Raw genomic sequence first — 14608 nt, 5'->3', positions numbered from 1 at the left:
GATCTGAACTTCAAATGGCTGAAGCCAATGACACCATATTGGTAAAGGGAAAAAATAAAGGGCAGAAAACAGCAAAGCCACTAGTGGCGCCAGACTGGCTAGGAAGCCCATGGCACCATATCAATTAAGGGAAACAGAATTTTAAAACCGTGCGAAGCAAGACCAACCATATCAATGGGCCAGCAGCACAGTGTTTCAAAATAAGCAGGCACAGAATCAGTGGCCCACAGTATAATTAAAATAAAATATCCATGCCATTAACCCACAACTAAAACAACCAGCATGGGCACCCATGGTAAAGCAATGGGTTTGCTTTTAAATCGAGTCTCCAGCAGAATATACTCACCATTCCTTTGAAACCCCTTCTGCTCTGTTCTTTTCGTTAGAGTAAGGAAAATACATTCTAGATATAGCGGGGCTTTTGACTTGATCCATAAAATGTGGTGCTTGTTGATTGTCACATAAGAGCAGAGAGACAATCCCTCTGTGTAAGCCAACCTCACTGGATAACCGAATTACATCTGCACAGGGTTGTCTTTTTTTTTTTTTTTTTAGAGGCTGAACAAAAGGCCGGGGGAGTGAAGGGAAGTTGAGTATGTGCTACTGAGGAATCATGGTTTAAATGTTTTTTTTTTTTTAAGCCATTTTATACAAATATAATTCAATTGTGCGTGCATCATAAAATACAACATAATTGAATTTGGTTCTATTTTAAGTAGGTATACAAAATCACCATTCATTTTTTTTTATACATTTCTAATAAAAGTCTGTCATCCTAGCTATTCACAGCAACAACAAAAAAAGGAAAAAAAAACACAAAAGCCCTCATTCCCCCTCTAGTAGCGCACACCCATATTCTCTGGAACAGACAGAGGGACCATCTCATCTTGTCCATTTTTTATAAAATGTTTCCTCTCTACTTTGCGCAATTGCAATACCTTTTTTTCCATAGCATATATGTCGGCTATTTTTTTAAGCCACCATGAGATCGAGGGAGGTGATTCCTGTATTCAGGGCTGGAACACAGGCCTTAGCTGCATTTAGAAAATGAACGATCATTGAATTCCTATATTTATGCTTTAAAAGATCTGAGAGATGAAGAAGGTATCTGACAGGATCAGAACCCAGATCATGATCAGTAAGCTAACCTATTGTATCTCGCAATTTAGACCAGAATTCCTCCAGTTTCTCACAGGACTGAAAAATATGGTGCAAATTATCCACTGCCTCTCCACAGCGCCAGTGCGTATTTGTCCTTTCTGGATAGATTTTATTTAATAGTGATGGAACGCTGTACCACGTGTGAGGATTTTGTAGCATGGCTCTTGATACTTCCTGGCCATTGAGGAGTAATGGGCAAAATATAGAATATAGCCTCGCTGCTCTTCAGAGAGTATAATGTCCAAATCTCTTTCCTATTTCTGGAGGCATCCTGGAACAAAGCCCTCAAGCGAGTGTATTAGCAGTTTGTATATCTCGGATACCTCGTGGGCAGAAGGTGCTTCTACCAAATATAGATTTTCCAAAGACGTATTTGAATGGTCCACGAAGAAGAGAACTAAAAAATTGGGTAAATTGCTGCATCTGCGACAGATCCAGTGGAGGATTAAACAGTATTTCTACCCTGGTCTTCAGCCTGGATTCTTCAAGGTAATTGCCTAGGCGAAATTTACCTTGTCTCAAAGTTTGTTTAAAACGGCTGTCTGTATGGCCTGGGGGGAATTCTGGATTTCCCAGTATTGGGCAAAGCTGAGTAATTTTCCCTTCTGTCTTGGAGAAGAGGTGGCTTTGTTGCACCACTGAGTTGTCCCTATAAGGGGGTGATGTTGTAGGGTTCCAAGTAATCTTAACCTTAACCATGGCACACATTCAAGTGGAATCTGGGTACAAGATTGTTCAATCGCTACCTAGGCTTTCTGTCCTCCATCTCTACACCAATTTAGTACCCTAGCAAGGTGCACTGCCTGATAATATTGTCTCCGGTCTGGAAAAGCCATACCTCCCTGGGTTTTAGGCATAGCCAGGAGCTGGTAGGATAAGCATGGATGCTTTTTTTCCCAGATAAATCCGATAAAAACACTGCGTAGTGATTTCAGAAAAGACCCAGAATGACTAGAGGGTAGAGTCTGAAAAAGATACAATAGCCTTGGCAAGATATTCATTTTAAGAGTAGCATTCCTACCCATCCATGTAAGAGGGACCTTTATTCCATCTCTCCAAGTTGAAAGAAAGTTCCCACAGAATCGGTGGAAATGTTTTTTTTTTTCTCTTGAGGCAGTCAGTTTGACCTCTAGGTATGTCAGGTGGGCAGCTGCCCAGGGAAAAAGAGAATGAAGATTGAAGAGCTTGGACACGAACAGGGGACAGTGTAATTTTAAGCAATTCTGAATTAAACTCCCTTAATAAATGTGGCAACGTGGTTTCTGGAGATGTAATAAAAAACATGTCATCCGCATATCGGACATATCGCAGGAATGGTTACAAGGTTAGTATAAAGATCAATGGGGATAGAGGACATCCTTGTCTTGTGCCGTTACTCAAATAAAAATATGGGAAGGTCACCTCAATAATTTTAACAGCTGCAGATGGAGCCGAGTATATAGCCTCTATCCATTTACTAAACGACTTCCCCACACCAATATAGGTTAACGTCTCCTTCAAGAATGTCCAATCCACCCTATCAAAGACCCTTTCTGTGTCTTAGCCCTTGTACACACGGTCGGAGAATCCGTCGGAATGTGTCCTATCGGACCGTGTTGTCGGATAATCCGACTGTGTGTGGTACGCATCGGACTGTTTCCGTTTCCGAATATCCGTCGGACCAAATTTTCCAACATGTTGGAAATATTTTCCGACCAACTGGTCCGATAGGACATACTCCGATCATATGTAGAGAATTTCGATCGTACAAAGTGCCACGCATGCTCAGATCAAATTCCTACATCAAAGCTATTGGCTACTAGCCTGAACGTAGTCCCGTCGTAACGAAATTACGTCATCACGTTCTGAAAGATCGGATTTTTCGACAACTTTGTCCGACCGTGTGTATGCAACAGTTTCGGACAAGATCCGACGGACAAAATCCGACGGATTTGGTTGTCGAAATGTCCGACCGTGTGTACAGGGGCTTAGGATAACAAACCTAAGGGTATTTTATGAAGATGAACCAAATTAATATTTAAGTCTCTATAGTAGTATTATCCTTCACCTCCTTAGTAGGCATAAAGCCAGCTTGGTCAGGGTAGATGACATCTTGAAGGTGAGGTTGTAGTCTTGATGCTAATATACGTGTTAACATTTTTAAATCTAAGCTTAATAGGGAAATAGGTCAATAATTCATACAGTTGGAATGATCCTTACCTTCGTTGGGGATCACTTTAATATGCGCCCTTAGGGTGTCTATCAGCGTAGGCCGTTCTTCCAAAAGAAAGTTAAATGCCTTTATAAATCTGGGAGCTAAAATTGGAGCAAAGGCCTTATAGTAGGCTAGCGTGTACCCGTCTGGCCCCGGGGCTTTATGAGGCTTAAGCATCTTAATTGCCCTCATATATTCATCACATAAGATTGGAGCATTTATTGATTCGGAGGTGTCGGGTATTGACGGTAGACCCGAGGAGGAAAGATACTCCCAAACTAATTGTCTGAGTGCCGTTATCAGTAAAGGTTCTGGTCAATGCCAAAGAAAGATCCTTTCACAGTGGACCTTCTTGTACCAGAGATTCGTTATGTTTCCAAATCCATGATCTAGTTCCGGACTTATCCAACTGAAGATCAATAAAAGATGGAGCATGGTCAGACACAGTCTGTATACCAATTGAAGATCTCACTACTGCTGGTAATAGGGGCCTGAGATACCAGTACATAATCAATTCTAGAGTAGCTGTCATGTGGTACCAAATAGAAAGTATAATCCCATTCGCTTGGGTGCTGAACTCCCCAAATGTCTACCAACCGTACAGTCTGAAGGGCTTTTTTTAATACGTTTAAGATATGGATTAGACCGATGTGAGGAGGACTTGGAGGCATCTAACAGTGGATCAAGAGCCATGTTAAGATCTCTGCCCAGTATCAACCCCCCTCCATAAAACCTTGTAGTGTATTGAGAATTTCATCTAGACAGCTCAACTGTGCATGGTTAGGTAGATGGAAGCTAAAGTAATTTGGCGGCTGGCCAGATCTCCCTTGAGAAACAAATAGCGTCCATCTTGGTCACTCCTCTTGTCGACGAAAGACCATGGAATCGTCCCACAAAGCAGGATACTCACCCTCTCGTCTTAGAATCAGGGCTGTACTATGAAATACGAATGAGTAACGATCATTCTGAAATTTTGGTATCTTCCCTAATTGAAAATGAGTTTCTTGTATAAATGTGACTTGTGTACGCATACGCCAAAGTTCACGTAAAACTGTGTATGCTTCTTTGGTATATTCAACCCCTTGACATTTAAAGATAAACAGCATATATTGGTCATAATGGGATCCGAGATCAGGAAACTGTGCACCAGCAGAGGGGGAACAGTTAAAGTGGTTGTATACTCAGTTTTTTAACTTTTACCTACAGGAAAGCCTATAATAAGGTATGCGCCGCTGACTGCAGCGGCGCATGCGCACAAGGGGATTCTCGGCCTGAAAATCCGACAGTGGCCGGCCGGAATGAAATCTCCCGTGCGCATGCACGGAAGTGATGATATCGCGGCTCTGGCCACTCACAGCGCCGGAGCCGCGATACCTGGAAGAAACGCCGAGGGAGCATGTCGGCTCCCTCGGCGTGGATCGGGCCAGATGTCGGGGCCTCGTTCTAAGGTAAGTATTTCATAATGAGCTAGTATGCGGTGCATACTAGCTCATTATGCCTTTTGCTTTGCAGGTTTAAAAAATAAAATAAAATAAAAAAATGTGCGGGTTTACTACCGCTTTAAGAAAGAAACGGAGAGAAAAAAAAAAGGAAAGTCAGCAATTGACTAAAGTGGCTCTCTATTGAGCCTGCGATCCCCTCCTTTCTAAGTCCAGGAAGGCAAAACCTATGCAGGGGGAAGTGGAGATGCAACGCCAAGGGAGGAGTCGCTCAGACCATATTGCTTATCAAAGTAACGATCCTCTATACTAGCAGCAAAAAGGCTGGAGTATTTAAACATATAGCATTGTATCAAACAGAGACCAAAGGTTGTGCTAACTTAATATCTCTTATTTATACGATAGGAGAAGAGAAGGAAAAAGTTGACCTGTTGCTATGTCTTGTGTGCATGTTAACTTTTAAGGCATACAAAGCAAAATGTGCTTCTTTACCTCCATTTTATTTGCATTTTTCTCCATTTTTCATCATCCGCATACATCAGTTTACTTCACCATCTCATTCATTGGTTTAATAGGAATTTCCCACAGAGTACACATATCAAAAAATGTGCCCTCTTTACCCGCAGCCACCGGTCTTATAAACTCCTTGCTGCAGTTCTCAGTTAAATGAGTGTAGATGTAATTATGTCTCTGCTCGTTGTAGTGGGCAGTCAACAGATATTCAGATTGCCAGTCTCAACCACCCACTGGTTAACATCACTGCCCAGCCCTACCTGCAGTTCAAGCTCAATTTGCTCACTTCGCACTGAATCTGTGTGAAGTTTAGCCCCAGCTCTGCCCACCCGCTAGCTCATTACTTCTTGCATTTCCACTTGCATGCAGGGAAATGTAGTTCTTTATACCTGCATGGATGTGACTCCTCCCAGAGCATGGAACAGAGCTATGACGCTATGGCAAGATGATGTCACATAGGGGGTGGGGTGAAATGCGAGGATTACAAGAGAAATAAGACCTCTTAATTTAAACCTTAAAAGTTTTATTTTTTATAGAGCCTTGGGAGAGGATCTGAAAAAGCTAAACTTGCAGAATCCCAGAGTTCTGCTTTAAATCTGTTCGCATTAACACAAGGCAGGAAACCCAGCCTCTAAACCTTTAACCCCAATTTATGACAGTGTTTATATCTAGTTACAAATGATCATGAAGATCTGCCACCAAGTTAATTGTGGCAAAAACAGCTGTCCAGCCCCCTTGAAAACAGAAAACTAAGTTGTTTTCCTTGCTGGAGAATTAAAAAAGGGCATCTATTAAGGCTAAGCTGCATTTTTTTTTTTTTTTTTGCAAGGTATAATTTGTGAATGGGGACATGTAACAAATAAAGTAAATATTATCCCAGTTTTGCTGCAAAAGTTGAAATGCGCTTAAAAAAAAGCATCAAATAGTTAATTGACCTTTTTTTTGTGTATGTTCATCTAAATATGCTTTATCTTTTTTTTTTCTTTTGTTGAATTGAAAGGGGGGACATTGGAAGCATGAGCAGAAGCTTGCAATGCACAACGAAATCTGAAGACACTGAAAGAAATGATAACGCAGGTACAAATGTTTTACATATGACATCCTTTTTTTTGTTTTCATTAAAAAATGAAAAGATTGGTTGACCAAAAGGAATATATTGCATATGTAAGTTATAACTGTAGTCTTGGGAACTGAAACCGCTTTTGTCTTCTTGTATGTCTTGGATTCTCCGATACGGCAGGATTTTCCTGACAAAATTCTGAAATGTATTGTCTATCTGAAGATTCAACCTTTTTCTTTTTTGCATTCTCAGCAATCTAAAACATATATAGAATTGAAAGAGAAAACAAATTGGATGGGACTATATCAGTGCACTATGAAATCCAAACCAAATTCTAAAGTTAAAATCTTCAATATTTATTAACAAAGGTCTAAAACATCATATTCATAAAACCCATATGCTTATAACCCATATATTATGGTCCATATTATTTTATTATAGCGGTATAAACGTGTTTTCTGATATGTTTCACCCTATTATTGGGCTTCCTCAGTGGATGCTATCCGCTTGGGGTTTCGGCCTTCCTGAGTTTTTGAAATAGCACATAGACTTGTAGTTGCAGATTTATTCAGTTAGTATGAACTTCTACAGTGAGGGAAAAAAGTATTCAATCCCCTGCTTATTTTGTACGTTTGCCCACTGACAAAAAAAGATCAATCTATAATTTTAATGGTAGGTTTTTTTGTTTCTTTTAACAGCGAGAGACAGAAAAACAACAAAAAAAAATCCAGAAAAAGGCCTTTCAAAAAAATTATAAATTGATTTGCATTTTAATGAGTAAAAAAAGTATTTGATCCCTATCAATCAGCAAGATTTCTGGCTCCCAGGTGTCTTCTATACAGATAACACGCTGAGATTAGGAGCACGCTCTTAAAAGGGAGTGCTCCTAGTATCAACTTGTTACCTCCATAAAAGACACCTGTCCACAGAAGCAATCAGATTCCAATCTCTCCATCATGGCCAAGACCAAAGAGCTGTCCAAAAGAGCTGTCCAAGGATGTCAGGGACAAGATTCTACACAAGGCTGGAATGGGCTACAAGACCATCACCAAGCTGCTTGGTGAGAGGGTGACAACAGTAGGCGCAAATGGAAGAAACACAAAATAACTGTCAATCTCCCTCAGTCTGGGGCTCCTTGCAGGATCTCACCTCGTGGAGTTTCAATGATCATGAGAGCAATGAGGAATCGGGCCAGAACTAAATGGAGGAATCTTGTCAATATTCTCAAGGCAGCTGGGACCATAGTCGGCAAGAAAACAATTGGTTACACACTACGCTGTGAAGGACAGAAATCCTGCAGTGCCTGCAAGGTCCCCCCTGCTCAAGAAGGCACCAAAAGCAAGCTCTTTGGCATCAACTCAAATCACCGTGTTTGGAGGAGGAGGATTGCTGCCTTTGACCCCAAGAACACCATCTCCACCATCAAACTTTTAGGTGGAAACATGCTTTAGGGTTGCTTTTCTGCTAAGGGCAAAGGACAACTTCATTGCATCAAAGGGACGGGGCTATGTACCGTCAAATCTGGTGTGAACCTCCTTCCCTCAGCCAAGGCATTGAAAATGGGTCGTGGATGGTTATTCCAGCATGACAGCAACCCAAAACACAATGCCAACGCAACAGAGTAGCTCAAGAAAAAGCACATTGAGGTCCTGGAGTGGAATATCCAGTCTTCAGACCTTCATCCCATAGAAAATATGTGGAGGGAACTGAAGGTTCCAGTTACCAAATGTCAGCCTCAAAATCTTAATGAGTTGGAGAGGATCTGCAAAGGAGTGGGACAAAATCCCTCCTGGGATGTGTGCAAACCTGGTGGCCAGCTACAAGAAACCTCAAACCTCTTTGATTGCCAAGGGTTTTGCCATTAAGTACTAAGTCATGTTTTGTGAGGGGGTCATGCAAATCAACTTATCACTTTTTTGAAATGCGTTTTTCAGGATTTTTTTGTTCACACTGTTAAAATAAAAATACCATTACAATTAGAGACTGATATTTTTTTTTTTTTCAGTTGTCAAACATACAAAATCAGCAGGGGATCAAATAAGTTTTTCCCTCACTGCATATCCACTGCAGATCTGCAGGTGGCCACATGAAGCAGACAAGGACCAGATAGGGTTAAGCTGTATAAAGAAATGACACCGGGGGCAGAGTCCTCAGTACAGACCGCTCACACATTGAGCTAGTTTCTGATGGTCTGGGTGTGTCTCCGGGGACACATGCAGACCATCAGAAACAAGCTCTGTGTGTGAGTGGTCTGTACTGTGTACTCCCGGTGTCATTCCTTTATACAACTTTAACCCTATTTGGTCCTTGTCTGCCTCCTGTGGCCACCTGCAGCTCTGCAGTGGATATAGCACTTTATAATTACTGAATACACTTGCAACTACACGTCTAAGTGATATTTCAGAAACTCGTGAAGGCTGAGACCCTAAGCAGATGGCATCCCCCGAGGAAGCCAATAATAGGGCGAAACATGTCGGGATCCACGTCTATACCACTATAAAAAATATGGACCATAATATATGGGTTATAAGCATATGGTTCTATGAATATGATGCTTTAGACATTTGATAATATATATTGAAGATTTTAACCTTATTCTTTGGTTTGGCTTTCATATCACACCGATATAGTCCCATCCAATGTGTTCTTTCTTCCATTAAGTCTGGGGATGAAGTGCTCAGGTTTTATATTGATCCATCCATATTAGGTTACATTATATCTAGAATTGAGTGTGGGAGCCCCTTGTGATGGCCACATAAATGGTGTACACATTCAGGAGATTCCAGGAAAGTTATCCAGTTGCCTTTGGGGATCAGGAAGGATTTTTTTTCTATTATAGGAAACCGAGCCAGGCATTCAAATTTATTTATTTTTTTGCCTCTGAATGGGTATTTGTAAATGTATGCAAGGGAGAATGGAGGGGGTTGTCAAATGTGCACAAAAACAACCTCATTTTAAAGCAGAGCTCTACCCAAAAGGGAAAGCTCTGCTTGTTCTTGCCCTCCCCCCGCCACTGCCACATTTGGTCACTTTTTGGGCGGGAGCGTGTAACCTGGTTTTGACAGGTACCCGCTCCCACTTCCTGGTAAGATCGCTGCGGCAATCTCCAAGTATGTTTGGCCTGTGACATGTCCCAAGAGGGTTGTGGGCAGGAAGGGGGGGATAAATTCTGGTGTAATCGCCTAGGGGATTCCAGCAAAAGTGTGAGCGGGTACCTGCCAAAACTAGATACCAGCTCCCCCACCAAAAAAATTTGTCTCCGATTTTGTGAGAGGAGGGGGGAGGATTATTTAAAGTGGAATTTTCCGTTTTTAGGGTGTATTAGCACTCCTGTTCTTTAGCCTAGTAGCTGTATATGGGCAGGCTCAGATCAGGCAGTTGTCTCTAAATGCTAGTCTAATGATATTTGGAGTGAGATTTAGGGAAGTCTGTATTGTGTTATCACTGATCTCATTGCTGCAAGGGGACCTTTACCTGAGGACCTACACTGCATGCATCTCCCTGCTTCTTCATCCATTATTTTGTGGATCTGTACTTCCACCTCTATTGCTGTTTCTTGAATATTGCCCAACTAGTTGTCTTATAATCCGTTATCAGGGGGGCAGCTCTGAACATGAAGAAGCACACACACACACACACACACACTATTCAGAATTCAGACCCCCTTTTACTTTTTCAAATTTTCTTATGTTGCAGCCTAATGCTACAGTTGTTTGTAGATTTTTTTTTTTCTCAATCTACACTCACTACCCCTTAATGAAAAACTTAACAGTATCTCACAAAAGTGAGTACACACCTCACTTTTGTAAGTTTTTTATTATATCTTTTCATGTGAAAACACTGAAGAAATTATTCTCTATTAGGGGCGCAAGGTGACCGAGAACCCCAGTCTGAGCTGTACTAATGGGACTCTGTACAACCACACTGGAATGTATGTATGTGTGTGTGTGTGTGTGTGTGTGTGTGTGTGTATATGTATGTATATATGTATGTGTATGTGTGTGTGTGTGTGTGTGTATATATATATATATATATATATATATATATATATATATATATATATATATATATACAATTATAGTGTGTGTGTATGAAGAAATTGCACTTTGCTACAATGTAAAGTAGTGAGTGTACATTTTGTACAACAGTGCAAATTTGCTGTTCCCCTCAAAATAACTCAACACACAGCCATTAATGTCTAAACCGCTGACAGCAAAAGTGAGTACACTCCTAAGTGAAAATATCCAAATTAGCCTTTTTCCCTCCCTGGTGTCATGTGACTCGTTAGTGTTACAAGGTATAAATTAAATTTGGTGTTATCGCTCTCACTCTTACTGGTCACTGGAAGTTCAACCTCATGGCAAAGAACTCTCTGAGGATCTGAAAAAAATAATTGTTGCTCTACATGAAGATGGCCTAGGCTATAAGAAGATTGCCAAGACCCTAAAACTGAGCTGCAGCACTGTGCCCAAGACCATACAGCGGTTTAACAGGACAGGTGCCACTCAGAACAGGAATCGCAATGGTCGACCAAAGAAGTTGAATGCATGACATATGAGTGCTGCCAGCATTGTTTCAGAGATTGAAGGGGTGGGGGGTCAGCCTATCAGTGCTCGACCATATGCCGCAAACTGCATCAAATTGGTCCACATGGCTGTTGTCCCAGAAGGAAGCCGGTTCTAAAGAGGATGCACAAGAAAGCCTGCAAGCAGTTTGCTGAAGACAAGCGGACTAAGGACATGGATTACTGGAATCATGTCCTGTGGTCTAATAAGACCAAGATAAACTTATTTGGTTCAGATGGTGTCAAGTGTGTGTGGTGTTAACCAGGTGAGGAGTACAAAAACAAGTGTGTCTTGCCTACAGTTAAGCATGGTGGTGGAAGTGTCATGGTCTGGGGCTGCATGAGTGCTGCCGGCACTGGGGAGCTACAGTTCATTGAGGGAACTATGAATGCCAACATGTACTGTGATATACTGAAGCAGAGCATGATCCCCTCCCCTTTGAGACTGGGCCGCAGGGCAGTATTCCAACATAACGACCTTGAACACCGCTCCAAGGCGGCCACTGCCTTGCTAAAGAAGCTGAGGTTAAAGGTGGTGGACTGGCCAAGCATGTCTCAAAGACCTAAACGCTATTTTTTTACATTTTTTTTTATTTCTTTTATTGTTATCATTCTTTAACCACTTGACCACTGGGCACTTAAACACCCTTAATAACCAGACCAATTTTCAGCTTTCGGTGCTCTCACATTTTGAATGACAATTACTCAGTCATGCAACACTGGACCTATATGAAATTTTTGTCCTTTTTTTCACACAAATGGAGCTTTCTTTTGGTGGTATTTAATCACCGCTGGGTTTTTTATTTTTTATGCTATAAAAGAAAAAATACAGAAAATTCTGTAAAAAAAATGAATTTTTCTTCATTTCTGTTATAAAATTTAGCAGATTAGTAATTTTTTCTTCATAAATTTTGGCCAAAATTTATACCACTACATATCTTTGGTAAAAATAAGTACAAATTGGTGGATATTATTTGGTCTTTGTGAAAGTTATAGAGTCCACAAGCTGTGGTGCCAATATCTGAAAATTGATCACACCTGAAGTACTGACGACCTATTTCAATTCTTGAGACCCTAACATGCCAGAAAAGTACAAATACCCCCCAAATGACCCCTTTTTGGAAAGAAGACATTCCAAGGTATTTAGTAAGAGGCATGATGAGTTTTTTTGAAGTTGTCATTTTTTCCCACAATTCTTTGCAAAATCAAGATTTTTTTTACTTTTTTTGTTTTTTTTTTCACAAAATTGTCATATTATCAGTTTATTTCTCACACAGCATATGCATACCACAAATTACACCCCAAAACACATTCTGCTATTACTCCCGAGTACGGCGATACCGCATGTGTGAGACTTTTACACAGTGCGGCCACATACAGAGGCCCAACATGCAGGGAGCGCCATCAGGCGTTCTGGAGCACCCAGGACAATTCTGACATTTCTCTCCTACATGTAAAAATCATCATTTATTTGCTAGAAAATTACATCGAATCCCAAAACATTATATATGTTTTTTTAGCAAACACCCTGGAGAATACAATGGTGGTCGTTGCAACTTTTTATCTCGCACGGTATTTGCGCAGCAATTTTTCGAATGCTTTTTTTTGGAAAAAAAACAGTTTTGTGCTTAAAAAAAATAAACACACAGTAAGGTTAGCCCAATTTTTGCATAATGTGAAAGATGACGTTACACCGAGTAAATCGATACCTAACATGTCACTCTTCAAAATTGCACAGGCTCGTGGAATGGCGCCAAACGTCGCTACTTAAAAATCCCCATAGGCGACGATTTAATTTTTTTTTTTACTGGTTATATGTTTTGAGTTACAGAGGAGGTCTAGGGCTAGAATTATTGCTCTCGCTCTAACGTTCCCAGCGATACCTCACGTGTGGTTTGAACACCGTTTTCATATGTGGGCGGGACTTACGTATGCGTTTGCTTCTGCATGCGAGCACATGGTGACAGGGGCGCTTTAAAAAAAAAAAATTGTTTTTATTGTTCATTTTACTTTATTTATTTTAGTTTGACATTTTTTTCCCCAAAAATAAATTTTTTGATCACTTTTATTCCTATTACAAGGAATGTAAACATCCCTTGTAATAGGAATATGGCATGACGGGTCCTCTTTACAGTGAGATACGGGGTCAATAAGACCCCGCATCTCACCTCTAAGCTGGGAAGCCTGAAAGAAAAAAAAAAGATTCTGGCTTTGATCGTATTGGTGAGTCGGTAGAAGCACCGGAGGGCGTCGGGAGGGGGGGGGGTGTCTATGGCTGGGTATTACAGGGTATCACCGACTATGGCTGGGTATGGCTGGGTATCTCCGAGTATGGCTGGGTACCTCAGAGTATGGCGTTGCAGAGTATTGCGTTGCAGAGCATTGCAGGATATTGGCGGGTGTTGCAGAGCATTGCAGAGTGTTGCAGGGTATTGGCGGGTGTTGCAGAGTGTTGCAGGGTATTGGCGGGTGTTGCAGAGCATTGCAGAGTGTTGCACTGTATTGGCGGGTGTTGCAGGGTATTGGCGGGTGTTGCAGGGTATTGGCGGGTGTTGCAGAGTGTTGCAGAGTGTTGCAGAGTGTTGCAGAGTGTTGCAGAGTGTTGCAGAGTGTTGCAGGGTGTTGCAGAGTGTTGCAGGGTGTTGCAGGGTGTTGCAGGGTGTTGCAGGGTGTTGCAGGGTGTTGCAGGGTGTTGCAGGGTAATGGCAGGGGTTACATTTCGGTGAGCAGCGATGTGGGCTCTGCAGATGCAGCCCACAGCGCTGCTGACACCGAACTCTTCCCCCTCCGCTGTACCGATCGGTACAGAGAGGGGGTGGGAGGAACCGGCGTCATAACATGACGCCGGTTTGTTTACAAGTGATCACTCCGTCATTTGACGTCACGGATGCTCTCGAGTGCGCGCCCCAGGGGGCGCGCGCGAGAGCGGAATTCTGGGAGGACGTCATATGACGGCCTCCCAGAGTTAAACAACCGCCCTGTAGCCGTCATTCCGCTATGGGCCGGTTGTTAAGTGGTTAAATATATTAATTCTCCCCAACCAAGACACTTGTCTTGATGCTATCTTGCTTGATTAAATCCTTCTTAATTTCATTCAGCAATGGCAGGAAGTTTGATTGGTACAACGTATCCCTATGCGCTGTAATCTTAACCCCTAGACATTTTAACTTTCTCTCTCTCTCCAAATAAATGGGAACGCCTCCTCTAGGGGGACCCCCATATTCTGGCTCTCAGACTTTGCTGGGTTTATTTTAAAGTTCGAGCATTCTCTGTACTGTTCCAGTTTTTTCATTAAATTGGGCAGCAATATCCTCGGGCAGGTCACGAAAAACAGTATATCGATGGCATATGCGGCCCACTTAAGTTCTGCTTCTCCCAACCTAAGCCCCCTAATGTTCACATCCTGTCCTATTTTCACCAGCAATGGTTCAAGTGACAGTATGAACAGTAGGGGGAATAGGGGGCACCCTTGTCTAGTACCATTGTACATTTCAAAGATTCCTGTCACTTTCACCCTTGCTGTGGAGTGTTCGTAAGGGGTCCCAGCCACTTCATATATCTGTTCCCTATACCCCTTCCCACAAGGGCCTCTCCCATGAACCCCCAATCTACCCTGTCAAATGCTTTTTCAGCATCAATTGACAGGAGTAGACTGGGAGTCCCGGCCTCCTTTATTT

The 14608-nt window shown here is 41.9% G+C and overlaps 1 protein-coding gene across 2 annotated transcripts in view; it reads left to right on the top strand.

Moving 5' to 3' along the window:
• ARMC2 (armadillo repeat containing 2) overlaps nt 1-14608 on the top strand; it is a 171107-nt gene that overhangs the window by 46973 nt on the left and 109526 nt on the right. For both annotated transcript variants that reach the window (XM_077487147.1, XM_077487148.1), the window contains exon 6: nt 6308-6384. In XM_077487147.1, coding sequence (XP_077343273.1) covers nt 6308-6384 — 77 coding nt within the window. The remainder of the gene's footprint in view (nt 1-6307; nt 6385-14608) is intronic.

Source organism: Lithobates pipiens, unplaced genomic scaffold, assembly GCF_037356315.1.
Source record: "Lithobates pipiens isolate NorthernLeopardFrog02 unplaced genomic scaffold, aLitPip1_a1.2 Scaffold_18, whole genome shotgun sequence".
Classification (NCBI taxonomy): Eukaryota; Metazoa; Chordata; class Amphibia; order Anura; family Ranidae; genus Lithobates; species Lithobates pipiens.
This window is presented reverse-complemented; position numbering and strand designations above follow the sequence as displayed.